Source organism: Podarcis cretensis (assembly GCF_951804945.1).
Source record: "Podarcis cretensis genome assembly, chromosome: 10".
Taxonomy (NCBI): domain Eukaryota; kingdom Metazoa; phylum Chordata; class Lepidosauria; order Squamata; family Lacertidae; genus Podarcis; species Podarcis cretensis.
The window spans coordinates 24,985,400-25,012,201 of NC_137179.1; the positions used below are offsets into that span (position 1 = coordinate 24,985,400).

General features: G+C 42.0%; 1 protein-coding gene across 1 annotated transcript in view; it reads left to right on the top strand.

Moving 5' to 3' along the window:
• STAB2 (stabilin 2) overlaps nucleotides 1–26,802 on the top strand; it is an 84,167-nt gene that overhangs the window by 4,934 nt on the left and 52,431 nt on the right. Inside the window, exons 4-26 of the mRNA XM_079992095.1 lie at nucleotides 1,126–1,211; nucleotides 1,987–2,056; nucleotides 3,878–3,973; nucleotides 4,906–5,031; nucleotides 5,872–6,068; nucleotides 7,274–7,407; nucleotides 8,417–8,550; nucleotides 9,577–9,659; nucleotides 11,578–11,727; nucleotides 12,984–13,127; nucleotides 13,919–13,981; nucleotides 14,085–14,204; nucleotides 15,479–15,532; nucleotides 16,055–16,135; nucleotides 18,047–18,199; nucleotides 18,562–18,624; nucleotides 18,873–18,956; nucleotides 20,135–20,221; nucleotides 21,211–21,322; nucleotides 22,356–22,536; nucleotides 23,740–23,833; nucleotides 24,210–24,368; nucleotides 25,715–25,810. Of these exons, the coding sequence (XP_079848221.1) occupies nucleotides 1,126–1,211; nucleotides 1,987–2,056; nucleotides 3,878–3,973; nucleotides 4,906–5,031; nucleotides 5,872–6,068; nucleotides 7,274–7,407; nucleotides 8,417–8,550; nucleotides 9,577–9,659; nucleotides 11,578–11,727; nucleotides 12,984–13,127; nucleotides 13,919–13,981; nucleotides 14,085–14,204; nucleotides 15,479–15,532; nucleotides 16,055–16,135; nucleotides 18,047–18,199; nucleotides 18,562–18,624; nucleotides 18,873–18,956; nucleotides 20,135–20,221; nucleotides 21,211–21,322; nucleotides 22,356–22,536; nucleotides 23,740–23,833; nucleotides 24,210–24,368; nucleotides 25,715–25,810 (2,567 nt within the window). The remainder of the gene's footprint in view (nucleotides 1–1,125; nucleotides 1,212–1,986; nucleotides 2,057–3,877; nucleotides 3,974–4,905; nucleotides 5,032–5,871; nucleotides 6,069–7,273; nucleotides 7,408–8,416; nucleotides 8,551–9,576; nucleotides 9,660–11,577; nucleotides 11,728–12,983; nucleotides 13,128–13,918; nucleotides 13,982–14,084; nucleotides 14,205–15,478; nucleotides 15,533–16,054; nucleotides 16,136–18,046; nucleotides 18,200–18,561; nucleotides 18,625–18,872; nucleotides 18,957–20,134; nucleotides 20,222–21,210; nucleotides 21,323–22,355; nucleotides 22,537–23,739; nucleotides 23,834–24,209; nucleotides 24,369–25,714; nucleotides 25,811–26,802) is intronic.

Consider the following 26,802-nt stretch of genomic DNA (forward strand, 5'->3'; position numbering starts at 1 on the left):
GCTATCTGATCCTTTTAACTATAGACACCAGGAGTTGAATCTGGTGCATTCTCATTACAGAGTTCTTGGACTAATGTCAATGGTCTTCTGTAGCCCATTTTGCAATATGGTGCCCCATATTGCCTCTCCAGCAGCGAATGGTTATTTGTTACTATTGCATTATTTTTTTAATTTCCTGGATTGCTTCCCATGAGTCTCCCCAAACCAGTGTACAATGACAAATATAAAACAGTGACACACATAAAAGTAATTTTTAAAAAACATTTTAAAAACAACAGCAGCACATACACAAAATCTGTTCAAAATGAGAGACGGATGCCAAGTGGAATAAAGATTTTAGGAGGCTTGTTGAAAGGCGATTATATTCAACAGGCACCAAAAGGACGAAGAGACAGGCAGTGAGTAGGTGCCACCACACTAAAGTCCCAATTCCGACAGTGTGTGGAATAGACCTCCCAAGAAGATGATCTCCCAAGAGGCCATCTTTTGGGTGTCTTGGTCCCAAGTGGTGTACCAAAACCAGCCCCTTGTACTTTGCCCGTTGGCTAATTGGCAGGCAATGCAATTCTTGCAGTAGCAAGATAATATAGTATGATGGCAGTATGCTACCGCAGTGAGCAGTCAAGCCACTGCATTTTGCATTAGCTTCAGATTCCAGGTCAACCTCAAGGTCAGCATTACATAGAGCGCATCACAGCAGTCCGATCTTCAGGTTCTTAGCGTAGGTTATGAACTATTGTCCTTTTCCACCTTTCTGTGATTTCCATTTTCACATCTGGTGGCCCTCCAGATGTTAGCCTGACTGCAGCTGCCATGATTCCTAACCATTGGCTGTGCTGGATGGGAATTGGAGTTGAACAACACCTGGAGGGAGACAGGTTCTCCACCCCTTATCTAGGGTGTGCAGCGGTGGTGATGGGGGTGGAGCATTAACCTTGACACTTGCCCTCCCTTTTTGGCAACTGGAAAAGAACCTGTCTGGGTATAGTGTTTTATATGGTCAGCTGGCCAGCACAACTCCCGTACTGACCCAAAATGCCTATCTGAACAGATTTTAACGAGCTCACTGCTCTACTGTAAAACTCGTCACCATTAAACTGAGTTTTGTTGATGGCTTGTTTTCAGAATGTCCTGGTGGAGCAACATTGCCCTGTAATAACAAGGGGCGTTGTTTTCAAGGTGTTATTGGAAATGGAACCTGCACCTGCAAGGTATGTGCTTTTTGTTATTACCGCTGAGAAATGGCACAGAATTAATGACTACAGTGTGGCTTCTTAATAATTTTTAGGAAAAACCTGAGTTATGAACTCTGAAGTCTCTGTTTAAATCTCACTTCTGCCATATGCTTAGTAGGGGACCTGCCCAATTACACTATGGACACATTCACACATCACAATAAACCACACAGCTGGGAGGCGGGTTAGGAAACAGCTGCTTTTGATTATTAACAGCTTGATATATCAGCTTGGATCCAGCTTCGAAAAGTGAAGAAGAAGAAGAAGAAGAAGAAGAAGAAGAAGAAGAAGAAGAAGAAGAAGAAGAAGAAGTTCTTAAGTAAACACACACACATATGAGAATGGAAGCAAATAAATGAAATGGTTCACTTTACCAGTTTAGCAGTGATTAATCTTAGCTGTGGATTGTTTAAACAAGCCAGCTTCATCAGTTATAGAAGTTGGCTCGTTTGGTGCTAATCATAGTTAACGTTCTCCAAACTTTGTTGGACTGGATGGCATGACAAACTGTGGTTAAGTAAAAGCAGAAGCACAAGGTTCTGAACATGTTGGAGGAGGAGGAGAAAGTAGGGGAGAGTGCAAAGCTGGAGACTTGCTGTGCCTTGTTCCTGCATGTTCACATCACACTAAACCATAGTTTAGCATGGCTTGCAAATGCAGTCATAATGTAGTCATGAGTTTGCAGCCTGAGTCTTGTATCAGCTGTTATACTTCCGTAACCACCCTTATTTTTAAATGCTGCTTCTTGTAGAAAGGCTTTGGTGGAACTGCCTGCGAAAAATGTGCAGAAGACAATCTCTATGGACCTAACTGTACCTCAGGTATGTCTTGTTTGGGTAGGGTGTTAGGCTCCTTTAAAAATAGAATGTACTAACTCATAAATGAAAGTTCCATTACTGCACAATAGGTTGCAGAGATAATGCCCTATTTTGGCATTAGGAAAACATAATCCTTCACTCAAAGCAAATGCTTTTTTCCTATCCAAGTATGCTTCTTAAATACCATTTATGAGGAGCATCCATAATCTGCCAAATCCTCTGTGCTGTCCAAAGGGTTTATCTTGGAATTTAAGGCAGGCCGCCATGCTGTTCATGGGTTGTTGTTCTTTGCAAGAAGATATACCTGAGAAATATATCTATGCATCCAGATTATCCCCAGATTCATGTTCATCTGCAACTACATGTGTGAAATTGCAGTCATGTAGCCATGTTATTCCCCATGTTCCCAGATTTTTTATTCATGTCACCTAGCAGTTGCCATGCTAAAAGCAGTTGCGTGTGATTATAGATTCTCTATGCACAATTGGATTGTTCAAATTACTATTTTGTGCAGCAAAATTGTTATCATGGAGCAGCCAGGATCTTCCTTGTAGAGTGATGATGAAGAGATTGTTACTTGGTTAATGTTGTAACCAGCCCTGGGACCCTTCTTAAGAATAAGAATGAGAAATAATTCTGAGGCACTAAGCACTCTATGCAAAAACAATAAATTTCAGGTGTCTTCACCCTGTCATCCCATCTAACCCCACTGCCAATGCCCCCTAAGCCTTTGTGCAGCTCTGTGGAAGCCCGAACTCCATCTTCCTCCTGTGAGAGATTGCAACACTTCAATAATTATCATCCAGGGTGTTTTTCCGAACTTTGAGTTAGGAATTTTAAGATGGTTCTCCTCAATTCCAGCCCAGTGCTCTATCCCCTATTGCACACTGGCTCTTCCAGCTACCTGGAGAGGCCAAGGAGTGTGCCTGAGACCTTCTGCATGCAAAGCATGTTCTCAACCACTGAGCTGCAGCCCCATCTAACCAAACAAGAAGGTTTTGCAAGAATTGAGCTTCTGCAGTCTCGTACATTAGCCTTTTCTCAGACAGGAATGTTTCCTGTAGATAGCTTCTGTTGTAAGTATAGAGGGAAACTGCAGCAATCAGGATATAGGTTAGTAGGTGCTGACATGCTGAGAATGTATTGAAGACATTTCCTACAGATATTTCCTATGCAGCACAGCTGAGTTGTTCTGCAAGGCACTTCTAACTAGAAAACAAGTACTGTATATGGAACACATTGAAGGTCTGGGGACAAAATGAAATGGGGGGGGGATCCACTTCTGCCCAGAGGTCTTGGACAAACAGCCGTCTATTAATTCTTCCATCTCATCACCTGTGTAAAAGTAACCTACCTCCCAGAGTTGCTCTGAGGATAAATTATATAAGCATTCTGGGAAAGCAATGTTGTCAGAATTATTCATAACAATGATCTAGGAGTGTTGCTGACACTGCTGAAAAGTATATAATGAACAGTAGAACATTCAGGATATGCCTTTATGCTCCTTTCTGGCAGCTTCTGCTTCCTGCCATGGGGCTTGAAGGTTTCTAGGGACATTGCCAAGTAATTTTAACAATGGGTAAGCAGTTGTGTATTTAACCACCACTGTATCTGGACAATGGCGGGCCTTCACACAACCTGTGTACCATGAGCAAATCATAGTGAGGCTGGGTTGGGAAGTAGCAAGCCGTATTCTGTGATCATAAATTTGTCCTCCACACAGAGCCCTGTGATCCTGTTAACTTTTGCATTGAAATATCTGCAGTCTTAAATGTGTAGCTAAAATATTGCCGACTGCTCTAAAGGCTTCATTCCTGTTCCTAGTATGCAGCTGCGTTCATGGAATATGCAACAGTGGGATAACTGGAGATGGAAAATGCACATGTTTGTCTGGATACAAAGGTCCTAGCTGTGACCAACGTAAGTGACACTTCTGTTTCTGAGCATACGAGATGAGCATACGTAGATGGTAGTCTAATTACGGCAGCTGGGGTGGCCCAAATTAATGAACAGTTTGATTTGTATAGTGTCAGGCTTCAGGGAATCCAATTCCTCCCCCGGTGGGCAGCCAAGAAGTACACATAGATAACAAGAAGAGTTCTTACCAAGTCCTTTAATCAATATTCATAGAGAGGGGCTTTGAAAAGTGCCTCTCCATTCCAATAATGGCATTGCTCCAAGTAAAGTCCCACCCCCTCCATCTCTGCTATCATACGTCATCCCTGTGCCGGCTGATCTATCCTTTCTGCCTCTGAGCCTTCTGTTCTCCTACTCTCAATGCTCGCTGGGACCTGGGAGAAGGGGGGTCTGCCATGCTTTCCAAAGACACTAAGTCTGTCAGCTGTCTCTCCCCTGGTGCTTCTTCTTCCTCCTGCTCCTCTCCCAATATTTCCCAGCTTCTCCCCTCTGCAGCCTCTGAACCGTTACCTTCTGCAAACCACTGTTCTAAATCTATACTGTCTCCCTCTTCTCTGGGAAGAGCAGGAGGAAGAGGGGTGGCCCCCACCATTCCTCCTCAGTCTAGCCCCTGACATATAGTGGCAACGAACAGTATGCCATTCAAAGGATCAGCTTACAACAAGTGCATCATGCAGGTGGGCTGCGCTTCTCGAAGGTCTCTACATGCCAACAGTTTTTCACCACTATTGCCACTAGTATGACAATTGTAGCAGCAGCATATGGCAGGTGAGAAAGTTATGGAGTAGGTAGAGATGTTACACAGTGCAGAGCGCTCTGTATCAGTTGTACATTGTCTCACTTCCTGGCTTTTGCCACAGCATAATTAACACTTCTGTATATAGCTTGAGAAGATGTTTGAACCCATATAATCAACGGGCCTCTTTCTGTCCTAGCAATCCCTGAATGCCAAGCCTTGCGCTGCCCAGAAAACTCCAGGTGCTCTGTCTCCAGTCCAGATGAAAGCCAAATGGAATGCAAATGCCTTCCCAACTATGAAGGAGATGGCAAAGAGTGTGAACGTAAGTAACCGGGCAGGTTTGAAACATTTGAAACACAGCAAACTCAGGCAGGTGAGGTCATTTTAATTTTAGCGCGTATGAAGCTGCGTTTTCATACACTTTAGTAATGCATGTTGTTTCACAGCATAGGTCAATTGGCAGACTCCTGCGTAATTTTAAGAGAAAAAGAATGAATATGGATGATGGCCGGTTACCAAATGATAACTCCTTGTGTTGTGAGTGTAGCCTGCAGTGGCTGATGGGGAGGTGGCTCTCTGGTGTATCGTCCGGTTTGTCTGTCAGACGATCAAGGGGAAAAGATAAACTTATTTCCCCCCTTACTGGTAATAGTTAAGAGAGAGTGGTGGAGTATGGGGCATCTCAGTCAAATCTGAGTTGGTCAATTGGGTATTGACTGCTTACATCACTTGGGGCAGGCTTCCTCAAACTCGGCCTTCCAGATGTTTTGAGACTACAATTCCCATCATCCCTGCTAGCTAGGGATCGTGGGAGTTGTAGGCCAAAAACTTCTGGAGGGCTGAGTTTGAGGAAGCCTGACTTGGGGTTTCTAGCCAGTCAGCAACAGTGCTGAATGAGATGGCTCTGTAGCCAGCTTCTGTTGTTCTGTGGCAAGGGGGGAGCCTTTGCTCTACACCCACAATTGCCCCCCACCCAAAACTGAGGGCACCCATCCTTCTTGGTAAATCATTGTCGGTATCATCCAATCAAGTGGCAAAGAAACTCCTATCGTTCACTTCCTTTCCAGGTCTTTTGTTGATGTGGAAAAATAAAAACTATCCGTGTTTGTTTCTTATTCATTTCTGGTCTTTATTTACCTCACTTTTTTCTCCAACCCCCAAGCCATCAACCCATGCTCAAAGCAGGTTTGTGATCCTCGTGCCGATTGCCTCTACCTTGGACCCAATCGTCACAAATGTACATGCCAGTATGGTTACACGGGAGATGGCGAAGTTTGCATACCAATAGATCCTTGCCAGACAAACTTTGGGGATTGCCCCACCGAGTCTACTGTCTGCAAATATGATGGCCCTGGAAGGGTAAGTACAACTCTGAAATAAATGTTGACCAAATTGTAGGGGAAAGGGTTAAGTACAGACACACTTCACTGAGCTGGTTCTCCAAATACTGGCAGTCTCTTGTGGCTGCTTTTCATCATCATCATCATCATCATCATTATTATTATTTTAAAGACAATGTTATAAATGTGGTTCCTCTCCAGTGAGGTTTCATTCTACCACCACAGTATTCTACCATCTCATGCGCACATCATTCTGCTTTATTTATTTATTCCATATATTAATATACTGCTTATAAGACTTTCTCCATGTGGTTTACAGAATAATTCAGTATGTGTACGTATATATTGATGAAAATGAAAAATTACAATGAAATATAAAACAATAAGATCCCAGAAAAATCACAAACATAGCAGCACATTATGAAAAGACTTTAAGCACCATGAAAGGACTTTAAGCATTCCCTTTTCAGCCTCTCTCTCGCAAAGACTTTACTTCCACAAAATTTTCGTAGGGTCAGGTTTTCTGACTGGACCACAACCTTCACAGTTCATTGCAGCAATGCCATTTAGGTTTTGCACACATTACATTTTATTCTCAAATCAATGGAGACCAAGTACTTGTTTTTCCTAAGTAGTCTAAATATATTGTATATATATTTTTGCCCCCCGAGAAGCGCATCTTGAGAAACTCGTTTCACCCAAAATCTTTGTGATATTGCCTGAAATTGGTACTGGTGTTGGCGGTGCTTCTCAGCCAGCAGCAGATGCCGCAAGCAGTGGCAGCAGCAGGTATGGCGCTGACAGGAACGGCAAGGTGCAAGTTCACATTTTGCCTCAAGTGTCGAAATTGGATGCACCTCGCCTGTGAAGTTGAGTCCTCAGAATCTGGTGGTAACAGTAACTTCCATCAGTTCAGGTCAGTGGAGAGGCTGCAGGATCCAGGGCCAGGGGCCTGTTCTTCAGAAGTACTGAGGAGCGGGAACGAATCCTCCTTGGAATAGTTGCTGCTTGAGAACTTTTCTCCAAAGCCTCCCGGTCCAGACAGTGAGAAGCTTGCCATTTACATTTCAACACGGGCAGCACAATGGATATAGGAGAGGAAATAGCAACAAAGAACAAAAGAGGAGGAATGGGAAAGGCAGTGGTAACAAGAGAGATAATTAAAAAGAAAAGCATTTTTAAAATAAAAGACTGATAAAACATTCTTTGTTTCTCCCAATTTAGTCCCACTGCGAATGCAAAGAACATTTCAGAAAGTTTGTACCTGGACTTGGGTGCAGTATGACGGATATCTGTGCAACTCACAACCCCTGCCATAAATATGCCGAGTGCACAATGGCTGCACCAGGACAAACTCAGTAAGTCGTTTATCTTCTGGTGTCTTTCTGAGATATGTCTGCTGTTCTCTCATTGGGCTGTTTATCAAGACTGAAACTGCAAAAGTGAGGTTTTATGCAAAAATAAATTCCAGGTGGAATGGATGGGAGAGCAAGATGTTTATACCCTTCGTGTGGCAAAGCGTTCCATGTCTGCATTTCCTCTGTATTATTTACATACCAATCAACAATCTAGCCAAAGCTCGGCATTTATTATTATTATTATTATTAATATTACATTACTTGAATTGTCCTACCTCTTAGCAGGGCTGTCACCTGCTCAGGGCAGACACTGATCAGGTAAACCACCTTTAAGTTCATTCCATATACTATCATTCCATATTTAGAAATGTTACATCCAAACTGACTCACTGCTTTTTGTTGTTGATGTGCCTTTTATTTCAAAGACTGTTGAGACCCATCTGTTGAACTGCATTGTGTCTCTGCTGCTTTGTGTTGCCAGATTCCACTTTGAATGATTTTCTATGCCTTTTAGACTTTCTGAAGCAGGTAGATTGCTGACAAGAGTTTCTCTTCCAATGAAAGTCCCATGCTGCGTGACAACACACCTTTGAAACTGAAGAGAGGAGCAAAAGAAGTTTGTAATTGCATACTCACCATACATTTAAAGCACATTACTTCACCCATAGAATCCTGGGAACTATTGTTTAACTCTCATAGACCTACCACTTCCAGCATCCATAAGAATCTACAGTTCCCAGAATTGTTTGGGGGAAGTCATTTGCTTTCAATATGCTTTACAGGTATGGTTCATGTGCAGCCGGGGATGTTTTATGGGTCTGTTAGAAAAATCAGCAACCCCCCTGTGTTTGTACAAGCCATTACACTGGCCCAAAACAGCTCTTTGCATCATGACCTATGTAAACAACAACAACAACAACTCAGTATGATATTGTTTAGTTAAAAACACTGTTACTCATGGTTGTTTCTTCTTCTGCTAAATGGCAATACCTGTTGCTTTTTTGCTCAGATGTACATGCCGAAAGGGTTATGAAGGTGATGGATATATTTGCCACGGAAACATCATGGACCAGATTAGAGACATGAACACCAAACCTGGAGGGCAGTGGCAAGGAAAACTAATATCTGCTATAGAACTCTTTGGTATGTAGATACATTCAACCAAGAAGGCTGGATTTCAAAACTTAGCTAGTAGGGGTGTGTTGCAACTGTCCGAAGACTCACAAATGAGAAATATTTGAGACCCAGATGGACTCAAGTGATCTTGAAGAGTTCTCCCTAGCTATTTCCTCCTGGTCTTTTGAATGAACACCAGTTCTAAATCAAGATAGGTATTCATGTGATACAAGGATATGCTCTTATCCTTATATTTGTCTCCAGATCCATAAAATTGGGGTGGATCCTTCAACGCCCATCTACTCTGTGGGCCTATCCATCAGCCCCTCAACCTATGCAATCCAGAGATACAGCCATACTATCTATTTAAAGCACATTTAAAACATATTACTTCTCCCAAAGAGTCCTGAGAACTGTAGTTTCCCTCTCCCAACCAGGAAATACCAGGGAATGCAAAACATACATTCTACCACTGAGTTTAAGAACAGAAAGTACCTGGATGGGATGCTTAGAGTTTGCACCATGCCATTGCTGGGAAGTACATGCATTATCTTAGCATAAAGGACTGTTAACTTCACACACACACACACACACACACACACACACACACACACAGAATGGGAGGAAGAAGATTATAAACTTGTGGAGGAAACAGGATGGATAAGGACAGTAGAGGAAACTGCTAACGGGAGATAGCAAGAAATCCATCCCCTATAATTAACTGTTGTGTTTACAGTTTCCAAAGCTGTAGTATCAACTCCTCCAAAATTCAGATGGTCAAAAACGAACATGTTAGCTGTTTCAGAATAAACACAATTACCTCTTGGAGGCCCATGAGCAAATTTCGCCTTAGGTGGCAAAACAGGATGAGCCGACCCTGGCTATAGGCCTTTATTTTTTTAATGTTAATAATTGGTTGTACTCATCTGATACATTTCTTAAAGTTGTCTCCCTTTATTCTATGCATTTTTAAAAAATCCATTAAAAATACTTATACAGAATTCATTTTACAGTATTCATTCTTTTGTTCCATTTTTCTGTTTTCCTCGTAAGAAAATGCCTACGAATGGCCGCTGAATACTTTGGGACCATTTACAGTTCTTGTTCCAACAAGCAAGGGGTTCAAAGGAGTAAACGTAAGTGTCGTGCTCAAAAATGGCATATTTTAAAAATGATGAATATTCGTTTAGTTCTACGGCACCTTTTATCAATGTGATGCCCTGCAGAAGTTTTGGACGGCAACTCCCATCAGCCTTAGCCACTGTTGCCATGTCAGCTGGACTTGATGAAGCTGTTATCCAAAATGCCTGGAGGGCACCAGGTTGGTGAAGAAATGATATGACATATTTTAAGTTCTGAGCATATCCACAGTAAAAGACAATTTGTTCTTGGCCCTATTGGGTAGCAATTATATGCAGCCTTAAACTGATTCAGTGTGTTACTTAATAGTTGTAGTCAAGCCAAAGGGTCGTGCTCAACTAAGTTATATTTGGTATAGGCCTGCTGAAATTAATGTAACTAAATTAGTCATGTCCATTAATTTTCATAGGACTTCTCTGAGTATGATTAATATTATGGCTGCAATCCAAAATCTGTTGCTCAGCTTGCATATCCTTTTGGGTGAAGCACATTATTTTGTGGTTGGGCAGCACAATTTTCTAGCTAACTTGAGCTGTAGCTCTTGTTATTGTGGTCTGTATTATACTCACCTATTGGTTAGTGCCAATGACATCCCTGCTAACCTGTCAGCTTTGTTCATTCAACATTTTGTAAATGTTTAGATTTTTTTAATTTTTTTTTACTAATGTAGAACAGAATGCTTTTTTGTTTTGTACAAGAAGCTGGGAATAGAAGAATGCTTCCTTGCACCTCTGTCATTAGGAAAAATATGTTACCTTTTAATTTTTTTCTGTTTTCACTGCTTTGGGCCCAGACTAAGACTGCAAGCCTAATCATGTGTAAAAAGTAAAGATAAAGGGACCACTGATCATTAGGTCCAGTTGTGGACAACTCTGGGGTTGCGGCGCTCATCTCGCTTTATTCGCCAAGTGAGCCGGCGTACAGCTTCCGGGTCATGTGGCCAGCATGACTAAGCCGCTTCTGGTGAAGCCAGAGCAGCGCACGGAAATGCTGTTTACCTTCCTGCCAGAGCGGTACCTATTTATCTACTTGCACTGCGTGCTTTTGAACTCCTAGGTTGGCAGGAGCTGGGTGTCACGGTCCGGTGTACAGGCGATCAAAGTCCCAGCTGAGGACCTCAGGACCGGGGGCAAGATGATGGGGTGGGAGCAGGAACGAGAGTCCAGAAGCCAGGGGTCCGAAGGTCAGGAAGCAGGGAGTCACAAAGTCAAGGGTCCGAGGGTCAAGAAGCAAGGAGTTGAGAAGCTGAGGTCCAAGAATCAGGAAGCAAAAAGCCAAACACAGCAAGGCAGGAAATATGTTGCTGTGGCAAAGAGCCAAAGGGAAATGCTGACCTTATATCCCTTCCTGGCTCTTGCCACCAGGTGCTGTGGGTTACCAAGTGGCCTCAACTGTGCGGCCGCACCTTGCCTCTCCAGAACAAACGTAGGAAGGCCACAGTCCTGCGAAGCCCTACTGGTCACAGGGCCTGGCTCCTGCAAGCACTCCTGACACTGAGACCAAGCAATGGGAGCTCACCCCATTGTGGGGATTCGAACCACTGACCTTCTGATCGGTTTAACCCACAGCGCCACCCACATCATGTGTAGTCAGAAGTAAATCCCACTGAATTCAATGGGGTTTACTCCCAGACAAGCTACGATTGCAGCCTAAATGCGTCACTTTTGGTCCCGTTGAAATCAGTAGGACTTGGAAATCCTGTCACCATGACTAACTTTTCACATTGATTTCAATCGGACTATGTGTTACTAACCCCATAGTTTGGTCTCTCCAGCACTTGGAAATCACATGTTCTCTAGATGCAGTCTTTTACCTCCCTTTCAATTTTTTAGGGTGCCTTTTCCACATTATTGAGAATTATTTTTATTAGAAGCCTATATAATATCATTTCCCTTCATTTTGCTAATCTTCCAGGTTAAAGACATTCTTTCTAATAAAGAGAGTGCCCAGTATTTTGTGAAGCTCCACATACTTGCTGGTCAGCTGGATCTGAATGGGTTAAAAAGTACAAGTACAGTTTATACTCTCACTGGCAAACCAGGGGTCATATTAAATGATGAAAAGGTAAGGTATGGTTTTCACGTTATTACTACTATTTCACTAGCAAGTGCAAAATTGATAGTGTGTTTGTTTGGCAGAGTTTTAACTGTTTTGTGTGTGAACTGCTTTAGCTTATTGCTGTTGTTTTTTAAAGTTGTGCTTTTACCTTTTATTTTAGTTTCACTGTGTTCTTACTGGAAGGTACTTTGTGGACATTGTAGAGGAAAACAGGATATACAATGATACATATACATTTTATACTCCATTTTTCTACTACTATGGCCCCCAAAATAGTTTGCAGCAAGCCTTAATACAGCAACAGCAAAAACCAGTATCAAATGCAAATAAAAATCCATCAAAAATGGTGAAACAACAGATTTAGAATACAGCAATATTTTATAAGACAGCTAAAGCTAGTTATTCAGCTCCCAGAGGTGCTAACTTTTCTGCATCAATACATGCCCTATCAACAAGAGGTTTCTTTTGCTCATTGTGTACGTTTATTAAACTTAAAGGTCTGGTTGTTGTTTTTTAAAGGCTCAAATGACAATCCAAAGTCATGGCATGTTGAACTGATGCTATAACACAGTATGATGCAATTCAGAGTAGGTTTCAGGTATAATATAGGAATATAGGAAGCTGCCTTATACCAAGTCAGACCACTTGGTCCAGCTACCTTAGTATTGTCTACTCTGACCAACAGCAGCTCTCCAGTGTTTCAGAAGTTTGACATGCAAAGCAGATGCTCTACTGCTGAGCCACTGTCCTTGCCATAAAGGGGCCTTGGGCAAAGTATCCTCTGGTGGGCTTCCCTGGCTGCAGTGACAGTGGCCCATGCAGTGCTGGGGAGCTGGGTCTATCTGCCCTTCTAATTTCTTACAATTTCTAGTCCATTGGCCACTGCCCAAGGATGCCTAGTGCTGACACCAGCCCTGCACAAATGCAGTAGTCCAAAGTCATTTGAAGCCCAGTTCCTAAGGGTCGTACAACGAGTATATTGACTGTACCTCTTCTTGAACACTGTGTGCTTGTACCTGGTAAGCCAATGTGGTGCTTGCAGTCCACCAGCATCTGGACAGTAGCTTGTTGGCTACCCTATTCTAGATTTTATTTCAGATGCCTGCCTGATGTCAAATGAGATTTGAGTGCTGAATATCATACAATTTCTATAGCAGCTCATTTTTTTTATTACTACTACTACTACTACTATTATTATTACATAAGCAGTGTGTGCCTTGTTAGATAAAATAATCCTATATTTATTTTCTGGGCCTTTCTAGGACAATCTACTTAGAATAAGATTACAGGGAGGGAAGAAGAAAGTGAAAATCTTACAAGCAGATATTGTTGCTTCCAATGGAATTGTACACATTGTTGATAGAGCCCTGGACAATACGGAACCGAGCTTTGAAAGTGATAAAGAGGTGAGGTCAAATACAGGCAAGTGACCATGACAGTTTAGAACCATGAATTTAAACATTTATTGCGACAGATGCCTACTGTGCAATAAAGCTGGAGAATAGTAGTATTTATATAGTACTTTAAAGGCTCTGAGAGATTCTTTCATGCATAAAACTCTGAAAAACCCTATAAAACTAGGCCTCTGGTGAGGTCAGACTAAAGGATACTTGTCCAGCTTGAACTTAATGCTAAACTATGGTTCAGCATTATGTGGTCAACAGCAGCAGTCCCCAAGACTTATGCACTCCCTTCTCCTGTTCTCTGTTGTTGCCATGGGGAAATTGTAAACTCTTGTTTCTGTTTTGGATTAACCACAATTTAGTGTTCCACCCAGGCATGCATCTTTTTCATACCTCTCTGGAAAAGCCAGGGATTGAATTGGGAACTTTATGCATGCAGAGTACATCCTCTACCACTCGCTCCTATTGAGCACTGTTGTGCAGTGTCATATAAAGCCATGCCAAAGGCAGATCTAGGTGAGCATTACCAGTGCAATTGCACCGGGCACTGAGCTTCTGGGGCACAGGAAATATGACATCCAATGGAAAGCAAGAGGTTGTCGGGGGGGGGCACTGGATTTTGGTGTTGCACAGGGCACCACTGGAATTTTTGGTGCCAACATCCGCCATGGCCTTGCAAAGGTCTCTACATTCCCTTTAATACAAATAATAATTTGTATCATATACAATAATAATTGATGTACCCAGTTACCGTTGATATTCAAAGTAGGATGAATCTATTTCTGTCTTCTTAGAGATCTATAATGGCATTGCTTCAGGGCAAAGTGAGATACAGCAGATTTAGATCCATACTAGAGGTAAGACTTAAACAAAAAAAACCCCACAAATTTACAGATTTTCATTTTGAAAAAAAAATGCATATAAACTGCTGTTCCCTTCTGCTCGCTCTCTCTAAAATAGAACAGCATTGTGGGACCAATGTTAGATATACATCCAGGACCTAATACAATTTTCATTCCAACCAACGATGCTTGGAAGAGCTTGAAAGATGGAGAACTGGACTACCTGTTGTCAAGTAAGGTATAAGTCTTTAAATAACACATACGGGCATTTGTTCTTGTGTAGTTACAGTATCCACTAGGACACAACCAATGGTCAGCTTGAATATAGAAAATGTATACATCCCCCACCCAGTACAATAGCACAGCATTACTGGCTATTCGCACTCCATGGTTCAATCAGCTTCTGGATCTTTCCTTACCACTAGCGTAACTTGTCTGCCACAAGTTGATTTAATCAGGAAAAGCATAGCCAATGCGGTACTCTCCAGATGTTGTTGGACACCAACTCACAGCAGCTCCGGATTGCATAGTAAGGGATGGTGGGAACTGGTGGGAAGTTCAACAACTTATGGGGGGTACCACAATAGCTGTATAGAACACCTTATATTTAGCTGTAATAACTACATCTGTCAGGATGTGAATAGGACTCAAGGCCATGAAACACCCATTGAATATCATGCTTTGATTAAAAGCAGGCATACAGGTTGTCTTAATAAAAGCTAATTTTCAGAAGAATCCTAAGCATAGGAGGGAAATTGACTCTCTGGTCAGTTGCTTTGTTTTGACACAAAATATCAGACAAAAATATACATTTTCCCCCCTTTTTTCATAATTACCCTTTTACTTATGTGAATGGTCTTGGCCTAATATACTTACTGGTTTGGATTTCTGTGGTGGGTCCCATGCCAGGCTTTGTGGGGTCACCAGGCAAGTGTACCTACCCCAGCACCAAGCCGGCGGTGGGCTTTGGGCTCTCAAATTTCAGTGGCACCCTGTGTGACATTAAAATTTGGTGCCCTCCTCGGCCTAGTGGTCTCCGTTTTTGAATATTGTTTTGGCGCCCCCTGCAGCCTTGTTCGACCTTAAGGGTCACACCACCCTAAAGCCGCCTCTGACCAAACTGAGCCAGTGGACAGTGGCTGCTGTTTCTCTTCTCTGGAAGCTGCAGTACCTCCCCTGGGGTCAGAGGGGGAGAGCAAATGAGCAAAGAAGCCCAGTGGCTTGAGAATGCCATTGTGCTTTGCATCTTCTCACAGCTCAAATTGATTTCGCTTCTTTGGTTGGCATGAAAAAGAAAATATTGCATGATGCCATGGGCGTAGCCAAAGGGGGCAGGGGGCAGCTGCTCCCTCCCTTTCATCAAGTAAAACAATAGAAATACTTAACTAACTGACCAGTCATGTTGGTTATGCCCACCTCCAACAAAAGTCCTGACCCCTCCAACAAAAGCCCTGGCTATGCCCATGCAGGATTCTTGTTCAGATAAATGTGGCTCGTTCTCTATTTGTACAGGGTTCACGAAAGCTTCGCGAGCTAGTTCAGTATCACATTGTTCCTCACACCCAGGTTAGTGCAATTGACGTCTGTGCTAGATTTGATATTACCTTATTATAGTACACTTGTTACTTCTCACTACTGAAATCTACGATGCCTCTCATAACTTGCTGAAATCCTTATGTCCCAGTACCCACAAAAGAATTGTGTATGGGGGGGGGTGTTCTATTTGGAGCTCCATGATTTGGAGCAGGGCTGGCCCACTCATGAAGCAAGGTGAGGTGACTGCCTCAGGTGGCAGAATCCACAGGGGTGGCAGATCCCAATGTAGATCTTTATTTCCCACCTTGTTCCTGATTTAGACCTTCACTCACCCATTCTTCCTCACTGGGGAGGGCTGGCACCATTTTGTGGTTCACTTCAGGCACCAAAATGTCTTGCGCTAGTGAGTGAACCCCTTTAAGTGTCAATATACTTTCATGGACTCCTTTTTGAATACTATTTGCTAATTATTTTCTATTCAATTTTTAAAAAAGGCTCCTATTGTAATATTTGGCTTTGGGGGGGAAATGAATTATTTATTCTTCCCTATAGCTGGAGGTAGCCAGCCTTATCTCAATAGGGCACATCAAGACTATGGCTCAACAGTTCATCTATTTTAACGTCACCAATAGTGTAAGTACAAGAAAGGCCAGTTCTTATTTATTCATTTTGTTTTCCTGTTTAATCCAGTCAAATTTTGTTTTCTGAATTCTGAAAGGTGTGGACTTTTTAACACACAGTTAACAACAGCTAGCTCCTGCTTTCCAGAGTAAAGCCTCCAATTGTCAAATTTCAGGCCTCCAACTGTCAAATCTCTGCTATCTTCCTCACTGACAACTAACTCCCAGCTGACCAAAACCTCAAGCCGTTCAGAGTCTGCTGCTATTCAGACCAATAACAGAAGTAACCCCTCAAGTCACTTGCTGAATGATCTCTGCCATTGTACTTCTAGCAACAAGACCTGTTCTCTCATCCTTTCACATTGCTTCTTCAGCTCAGGAGCTGAACCCATTTGCCTGATTCTGTTGAAAATGGTTGTGTTTAAGAGGATGTGAGATGATATGAAAGTTCTGTCTGTGGTGTTTGATGTCAGATGGTTTATTTACACATGCAACTCATCACTTAATAAGTGTAGCCATCAAATGGTGGGTGTACATGTACGAGCCAAAACAGATCTTACAGTCATTACATAACACTGAAACATCAAAGAAAATTTTCCACATACCCTGCTGATATCACCATTGTAATGTTTAATACCTTGTAGAAATTAGCCATTGTGTTATGAGTACAACCCTTGACTGTTGTTAATGTGGAACAGTGGCAGCAATACTCACAATACTCCGAGGTACACACTGCTGCTAAATGTACGTTAACGTATTTGTTACACGGATATTATTTCCACATCTATTTATTCCTCTCAGAGTTGTCTCAAATAGCAGTTCTAATTTCAACAGACTGAATCTGGAATATTTCTGAAAGCGATGTGACACCTTGAGGCCTTACAGTCAGCACTTAACATGTAAACAATTATATATGGGACTGTTTGAGGTATATGAACGAAAAGGGGCCTCTCCTTCATAGTGATACTGCAATTTTGTCCTTGGGGGCTGCTCTTTGAGACAAAAATGTATGGGGCTGGATGTTGGAGATTCTTTGAAGATTTGTGAGAGATACAGAGGTACTTCGGGTTACAAACGCCTCAGGTTACAAATGCTTCAGGTTACAGACTCTACTAACCCAGAAATAGTACCTCGGGTTAAGAACTTTACCTCAGGATGAGAACAGAAATTGCGCGGCAGCGGTGCAACGGCAGCAGGAGGCCCCATTAGCTAAAGTGGTACCTCAGGTTAAGAACAGTTTCAGGTTAAGAATGGACCTCCAGAACGAATTAAGTTCTTAACCAGAGGTACCACTGTATAAGGATTTATGAAAGACTGTGAGTGGAGTGTAAGAATATTGCTCCAGTATAGGTGATAGGGCCTTTTTTTTTTGACCTTGCAATACCATTAAACCAGAGGAGGAGTCTACTTGGCCACTCATTAGCTGAACATGAAGTTGTGTCCTTGGCCATAGATACATTGTTCTTTGGTGTGGCTTTGACTAAGGAAACTCACTTTGTCTGCACATGAAACGCTCATCAGAAGCATACTCTCTCTAGACATACTGCAAGGATAATTAAATATATATGAAAAAATATAGGCAAAAATGTGTTATTGATAATACTTGGTATGGGAGATAAATTCCCACACACACACAAAAAAAAAAGGTTCTGGACTGGAGCACTGCAGAGTCCTGGCTCAGATTAAACCTTCACACAGATTTGCAAATTAAGCCTTCTTTTTATTCCACTTATTCATGTAACTGCTTTGAAATACCAAGAAACTGTTTAGTTGGATTAAAACAACAACAGCTGTAAGAGGTCCTAATTATGAAGAATGCAAACAAGTACAGAAGCAAGGATGCATGATATTGTCAAATAATACAATGAAAACATTTTGAAGTACTGGCATCTAATTTCAAAATAAATAACTCTTATTTATGCAGGGACAAATCCTGGTAAATGGCGAACCTATAGAAGAAGCAGACATTGCTGCAAAAAATGGCCGAATTTACACATTTTCTGGCGTTCTTATACCACCTTCCATAATCCCAATTCTGCCACACAGATGTGATGAAGAGAGAATTGAAATTAAGATGGTAAGGCTCTTCATAACAAAACAGTAAAAAGCAGTATCCAATAACTGCTCTAGCAGAGCTAGTCAACAGATGTTGCACTCCATCTCCCATCAGCCGTAGCCTGCATAGCCAATGGAGAGGGATGATGGGAGTTGTAGTCCAGCAATATATGGAGGTCACTACCCCTGATGTATAGAGTTCCTTCGCACCTAATTCCCAGTCCATGCCAGCCCAACAGAGGGAGCTAATTGGCCTACATATTCCGTTCTTCAAACACAGGAGCCCTTTGTGATCATTGGAACTCACATAAAAACCTACCGGTAATTCTGCTTTGTGAGGCAAAACTGTACCTTCATAAACTATAATTGTTCCGTTTGTTTCAGGGCACCTGTGGAAAATGCCCAGCACTACACAGGAATAGTTGTCCAGAAAATTCAAGACCTGTTGTAAGTAAACTTATTATCTGTCCAATCACCAAATAAATTTATAAACGACAAAAGATTTCCTTCTACATGCATTTCGGTAAGATGTATTAACAGCATTTGTGTTATTATAAAAAGAATAAAAACAAGCAGCATATTATGAATGCAATCTGCTCTCCAGCAAAATTAACATCATTGTTTGCTTTCCATAGAGCACAGTGTTGGTTATGGGTGGTTTGTTTTAATGTGTGGATTTTTTTTTAATACTCTAGGCTTTCACAAGGAATCGATGCATTTACCATGAACAGACCTTTCTCAGATATGGGTGTGCTAAATACTGCAATGTAACAAAAACGGTGAGAGATGCAAATGACATTTCTGTTGTTAGCTTCCTATAAAACTGCTGATAGCACCAGCAACTACTTACTACCGTACAACAGTGGTACAACTTTTGCCACAACTCATAGAACATCTTCGTTTTTTGGGGTATTCACTTCTTGAAGACTTAGGTAATAAAGCACATAAAAACCCCCAGACATCATGCATACAAAAACATTCTGAGTATATACGGTATCTATTTTCACAAATGCGTCTAGTGATCACAACAGCAGCACGGATCCAGGAGCCATTATGGAGCCATTAAAGAGACCCAAGAGCAGTAGCAAAAAGCATTAGCGAGGACCATAGCAAAGACTGTATCTCAGTTGTAGGGCATCTGGCTTGCATGCAGAATGTCCCAGGTTCAATCCCCAACAGTTCCAGCTAGGGCTGTCCAATAATAATAATAATAATAATAATAATAATAATAATAATAATAATAATAATTTATTTATACCCTGCCCATTTATACTTCCCCAGCCACTCTGGGCGGCTTCCGACAAAATATTAAAATACCGTAATGCATCAAACATTGAAAGCTTCCCTAAAGAGGGCTGCCTTCAGATGTCTTAAACCTTGGAGAGCTGCTGCCAGTCAGTGTGGGCTGAGGTTGATGGACCATTGGCCTGACACAGCAGCTGGCTGTGTTCCTATGCAGTAGGCAACAGCAAGAGAAAGCTAATACAGCACAAGAAAGGTATAGCAGATATTACAAACAATGCTACAACCTTCTTGTACTCTTAATGAATGCCCAGGCCTGTTCAAAGCTTGCCTGGAGCCCAGGGTGGCTGGGAGACACGGAGCCAGTGGCGTAGCGTGGGTTGTCAGCACCTGGGGCAAGGCGAGTAATTTGCGCCCCCTAACCCTGGATTTGCGCCCCCTAGCCCTATCCCTAACCCTAACCCCCAGATGTTGCACCCGGTGCAGCCGGCCCCCCCTGCACCCCCCACGCTACGCCACTGCACGGAGCATTCTTGGCATGACAGTGTGAATCTGGCAGGTCTCTGGTGGTGGCCCCCGGCTGGCTTAGCCCTCTAATGCCTGGGGCAAGTGTACCCAGCTCACACCACCCCCAATCTGCATGGGCCTGCTCTTAACAAATTTGCGTGCTGCTCTTTTTTCTTTGGTCATGAGGAAATGTTTGCTTATTTTGCAGGAGCCAAAGTGTTGCAAAGGATTCTTTGGCCCAGATTGCAATCAGTGCCCTGGTGGCTTTTCCAATCCCTGCTCAGGAAATGGACAGGTAAAAGAAACAAATATTTTCAGTGTCAACCGGTCTCCATTTTCTTTGTTGAAGTCTATAAAATAGGCATATGAAACAGTTTGCTTTTGTTGAGATGTCAGTTGACTTTGGCGTTTTTCAGCATACCTGCTTGATTCATGACAGGGTCAGTTTTCCTGTTGGGCATGAGGTGTTGCATGAAAAAATGCCCACACCTCCTTGAACACCCAAAGGAAAACTGAATTCATAGTAGAGATGCTTCACAATCTGCATCTTGCACCAAAGTAAATTTATATCACTTCATGTATCACAAGCTGAGGACCGTAAATAAGCTCACATTCTTAGCTTCATAGAATAGGCTATGTTGTGGACCCTGGACCACTGTTCAAAATGTCTAGCTTTTAAACCTCAGGTTAATGGGGTGAAGGGTTGGATCACACAGTGAGGGCTAATGGGGCACTGCCCCCCCAACCTCAGTCTGCCCTTAGTCAGACCCCATCTGTCTGCTTCTTACTAACAAATAGTCAGAGCCGTTGAAAGTAAAACAGCAGGGAACATTCAGTTTGTAAATTAAGCGATAATTCTGTTAGTGGTATAGTAAAAAACCAAGTGGGAGATGGGTAGAGGTGTTGCTTACCAACCAGGAAGAATGGCATGATGTTTGCTGAGGTTGCAAGTATTCTGATTGGCTATGTAATCCTGTGAGAGTTTCTCCTCTGTATGTTTGGTTGACTGTCTCCCTGCTATGTGTAAGGCATGAACTGAGAAATACAAAGCATCTCTGTTCCTTTCTTCTCAGATGATACACTGTTTTGTTTAGTTTTAATCAGTAAATATTACTTTTCTCTTTGGACTCCATCTGGGTGTTTAAAGTGGCTCTGGAAATGACAGAGGGAACTGGCATCTTGTAGGAAGGTGTAAGACACATTTTCCCAACAGAAATACCATTCTGATACATTTACATGTGAATTTCAATGTATAATTTCAAATATGTTTGTTCCACTTTGCAGTGTATGGATGGCATGAAAGGGAATGGGACTTGTGTTTGTGACAGGAAATTTGAAGGATCACATTGCCAGTTCTGTTCAAACCCAAACAAATATGGACCACACTGTGACAAAAGTAAGCACCGCGGTTTCTCTCTTCCCTGGGTATTTTAAGCCTTAGTCAAATTTCATGGCAAAGAAAGCCTTTGACCTGAAGACGAGCACTTCTGAGTTCCATAAACTCCTGCCTGATGTGCTCCCTGTGCAGCTGAACTGGGTGGTCCTTAGTTCTTTGTGCCCAGGGAAAAGCATCAGTGAGGGGCCTGGCTCAGTTTCTATGGGCCTGGTTCTGTGGGATCTTGTTCAGTGGGCTCTGGCCTGCCAGCCTCTAGTTCACAGATAGGGATGAATGGATCTGTCATTTTCATTTCTCTCAGGTTCTCATTTTTCCAATCTTAGATTCAGTTGTCCAAAAAAAAAAAAAAAAAAAAATTCTCATGACAATTCATCAGCATTTTAGTGTCATTTTCTGTTGTTAAACAATTTTTTGTATGCAATTTTGCCTAATGTACACATTTTTGCAAACCAATTTTCCTTAATATAATTCCTTTTTTGCCTGTTATCTTCATTAATATATGAGTTTCATGCACGCTTTAGTATGTGCATTTTTGTACACACTACTTGGCTGAAAAACTGCACCACAAAATTCAAAGAAGTGTGAATTTTGAAGGGCACCTGAGTTTCAGTTTGCATGTGGTTTTAGAAAGTGTGGATTTGTAGATTCACCTTTAACTGTTAACAGTCTAATTTTTGCTCCATCACTGCCCATGATCACCAGCGTCAGAGCCAGGTCCAGGTACCCAGTCCAGCTTCTTAACTGATAACACAGTAGCCTCTGGCTTGGTGTCCTGTTCACTCCTGGCATCTGGGTTTGTGACAATTAGAACATTCTAACAGTCTCTTCTAATTTGTATTTCATTGTTTATTGCTAAAAAAAAGAAAAATGGGAAAATGAAAGACCAGCTGAGATTTTATTTGCAACAACAACACATATATTACCTTTTTTAAATGGGCCTGATCTCTCTCTCTCTCTCTCTCTCTCTCTCTCTCTCTCTATATATATATATATATTCCTCTCATTGACATTTATTTCCCCCATCCTTCCACAGAATGTATGTGTGTTTATGGTAAGTGTGACAACCAAATAGACAGTGATGGAATCTGCCTTGCTGGTTCATGCAAAAGTGGATATGCTGGGAAATTATGTGACACACAGGTGTTTCCATGCGGGACTTTTCTTCAGTTCTGCCACGCACATGCTGATTGCCAGTTTACCAATGGTGCTATGAGGTAGGCCCATTATACTGATCATTTTTATACCACTTGGGGAACTATAAGGAGTATGTGTCGGCACATGTCTCCCCACCTGTCATCCTCTATGTGAGTGAATGTGGTGTATTCTGCATCTTCCTGACCTCAGCTGTCCTAATTGGTTTGCCAATTCATTTTTATAAATGCTCTGAGTAAAACAAATTTGAATACCACCTGCCCCTTCCCAGTTGTGCTACTTAAGATTTTTAACTGTGCCATTGTTGGTGGCAGAGCATGTGCTTCACACATACAGACAGGTCAGGATTCAACTGGAACCTGCAGTTAAAGAATCTTCGGCAGCAGTGGCAAACCATTTGCCTTGCATGTAGAAAGTATCAGGTTCAATCCCTGGCATATCCAGTCTGCAACTTTAGAGATACCTGAAGAAGCGTCTCAACTCCCACCGTTTAGCCCGGACACTGAGGTCCAGCTCCAAGGGCCTTCTGGCAGTTCCCTCACTGCAAGAAGTGAGGTTACAAGGAGCCAGGCAGAGGGCCTTCTCAGTAGTGGCACCCTCCTTGTGGAACGCCCTTCCATCAGATGTCAAGGAAATAAACAACTACAGTGGTACCTCGGGTTACATACGCTTCAGGTTACATACGCTTTAGGTTACAGACTCCGCTAACCCAGAAATAGTACCTCGGGTTAAGAACTTTGCTTCAGGATAAGAACAGAAACCGTTCTCCGGCGGCCCGGCAGCAGCAAGAGGCCCCATTAGCTAAAGTGGTCCTTCAGATTAAGAACACTTTCGGGTTAAGAACGGACCTCCAGAATGAATTAGGTACTTAACCCGAGGTACAACTGTATCTGACTTTTAGAAGACATCTGAAGTCAGCCTTGTTTAGGGAAGTTTTTAATGTTTGATGTTTTATCATGTTTTTAATATTCTGTTGGGAGCTGGCCAAAGTGGCTGGGGAAACCCAGCCAGATGGACAGGGTATAAATTTATTATTATTATTATTATTATTATTATTATTATTATTATTATTATTAGAGAGCCACTGTCTGTCAGTGTAGGCAATACTGAGCTAGATGGACCACTGCTCTGACTCGATAAAAGGCAGCTTCCAGTGTTTCTAGGGTTAGGAAAGATCTGCTGCCTGTTGTGATAAAAACATAATTTTGGCTCCGTTTTAGAACTGTCATGACTATTAATTTCACATGCTTTGATGCAAATTTTAGCTGCATTTGTAAGCCGGGATACGAAGGAGATGGAATAATTTGCAGCGAAGTAGATCCTTGTGCTAATTTAATTCCACACAGCTGCAATGCTAATGTAAGTACAAAATTCCTTTGCATATCTTAACATATTTAAATTCTGAGTTTAATTATCCAAATTAAGAACACCTCTCATAAGTAAGTATCTTTCCCAGTTAAAATGCTACCCAGTTGGTCCATTGACCAAACAGGTTTCATATTATGTTCTAAAAATAATTGTGCTAAATCGTAAGTGAAATGTTGATGAAGTCTTTGCATTTATCACTACGGAAATAATTAGATTTAGGCCACAGAAATCGTGGGTGAAATATTCACCTGTCCACATTGGTCTATATCACTAAAATAAACATGCAGAATCTTCCCCTGAACTCTGTCCTTCCCACATTACAATGCACAGGCTGTAACTCTGGTATGTCCTTTCCATATACCTGCAGGCAGAATGTGTTAAGACTGGCCCTGGGACCCATGAGTGTGTGTGCCAGCCAGGATGGACAGGAAATGGCAAAGACTGTTCAGAAATCAACAACTGCCTGTTGCCAAATTTTGGAGGGTGTCATAGTAATGCTACTTGCCTATATATAGGTCCTGGTCAGGTGAGTTAAAACTGCCTCTTAACTTCTGCACTGTGTGAATCTTCTGTAATCTTTCTTTATGTGGTAGCAACAGCAACGGCAGCCAATGAGCTCAATAGTTAATAAACTATTAGCTAATAAACTCAATAGCTAATAAACTATCTTGAGTTTTGCGGTAATAATGCAGTCCAATTGACATGCAGTTAGTAGCTCGTTCATTAGCGCATATATTCAATGCCACCCTGCCACTGCTGTCACCACCACTGCCTCCGCTACTCACTCTGCTGCTGCCACCATGCCCCCTGCTGCATCTGGTGCTGATGGAGAAGCAGTGACGCTATTGGCACCAGTTTCAGACAAGATTGCACCAATTTGGAGGGAGATCTTGCACAGATCTCGCCCCAGATCGGGGCCAATGTTGGTGCCACTTCTCCAGCACTAGAGGAAGTGGTGGGGCAGGTGGGGCACCCGCAGGGTGCTGCCTCAAGCGCTTCTGCTACCTAAGGCAGAGGCCTCACCCTGCCTAATGGCTGGGTTGGCCCTGATATTTTTATTACAGTGGAATCTCGGTTTTCAAACGTAATCCATTCTGGAAGTCCGTTTGACTTCCGAAACATTCAAAAACCAAGGATCAAAGGGCTGCCAGCAAGTTCGATGGGGAAAATTGAGAAACACGCCTCAGAAGCCGTTTGACTTCTGAGGCATGTTCGAAAACAGAGACACTTCTGGGTTTTCAGCATTCAGCTTCCAAAACGTTCTGCAGCCGAGATTCATGGCTATTATTCTTCATTCTGATTCCCCAAGCTTCCTGTTGTCAAATTGTTTATTGAGCCTGTCTTTGACATCAGATTTGTTAGGTTGTTAAAAGCAATCTTAAACCATCAAGTGTTTTTTAAACACACAATCCAGAAATCAACCAAGCCCATAGATTCATTGACAATAAATAATTTGAAATGGGACCGGGTGGATCTCTTAGGGAAGGATATTCCAGAATTGGTGAGTTACTATGCCCTGATTCTCACATACCCACCAACCTGGCATCTGACAGTGGCCAAACAGAGACAAGGAGCTGCCCTGATTGCCTGAGTGCACAGAAGGTTCATGGGGGATGTGGTGGTTGTTTAGGTACCCTGGTTCTAAACTGTCTAGGATTTTAAAGATGATGCCCAGAGTTGACTCCAAGCATCATCTATTGAACAGGCACTATTGCACTTTATGTTAGGTTAGGTTATTTATTAAATTTATATCCCATCCTTCCACCCAAAGGAGCCTAGCATGGCTTCATTTTAAACTTTTATTGACAGAGGTTGCATAGGAGTGAACAGTTCAAGTGAATAATTTTATTTCATATTCCCCCTACAATACAGAATGATTGTGAATGTAAGGAGGGATTTCGAGGAAATGGATATGAATGTGAACTGATAAACTCTTGTTCAGAACAAAATGGAAAGTGCCATCCACTGGTGAGTAATTCACTTTACAAAATATTCCAAGCTCTGCAAAGGTTTTTATAATAATGATATACTAAAATAAGCATTATATTATTTTTCATTAACATTTTACTCTCAATGGGTCTAACTTTGAGGCTCTCTAGTTCTTACAACTTAATTAAATTTTCTGTTTTAGCATCAGTATAGTAGATTTTGGGGTGCTAATTATTGCCAAACAATTCACTCTCAGCTCCAGCCAATTAGTAATATGGTGCTGTATCCTCAAGAACACACTTACTGTGTACTGTGGGATAACAGTAATGAGGCTGCCAGTGGCTGTCACTTTACCCCTGGAGAACTTATATTAGTAAATTTTACACCTTAATTGAAATTATGCATGTTTGTGATTCTGGGAGATTGTTTACAGCCAGAATGGGGACCCTGTATGCCTTCTGATGTTGTTGGACTCCAGTTTCCAGCAGCACAGTCAGTGTGGTTACCAGCCAGGGATGATGGGAGTTGTAGTCCAGCAACTTAGGTAGGGCCACAGATTCCCCACCACTGGTTTAGAGTAAAAAATTCACAACCAACAATGCACTCTGTTGAAGGCCTCATTGCTCCTTATTCTTTTTAGAGAGGCATACTTTTTCAAGCAAACAGGTAGTCATTCTACACCTGCCATTTAACATGGTAGATTCATATCTCAGTGTGCCTGCTTCTTACATGACTGACAAACAGCCTGTTCAGCTGCTGCTTGAGAATAAGCCTCATGTGATACAATGGTGCTGAACAGGGAAAGGGAAGAAATTCAAGTCAGTTTGCATTTAAAGTCAAACCTATCACATTTGCATGTTCCGTAGAACTGAAACAAGGAACCCTTCAACATTTACAAAATTCAGATAATTTTACAATGGCTATGTTTACAAAAGTGCACACACATATATGGGGTAAAATGTGCATTAAATGGGAATAAAAATGTGCATATTAATGAAAATATCATACAAGAATGCATTGAATTAGGGAAA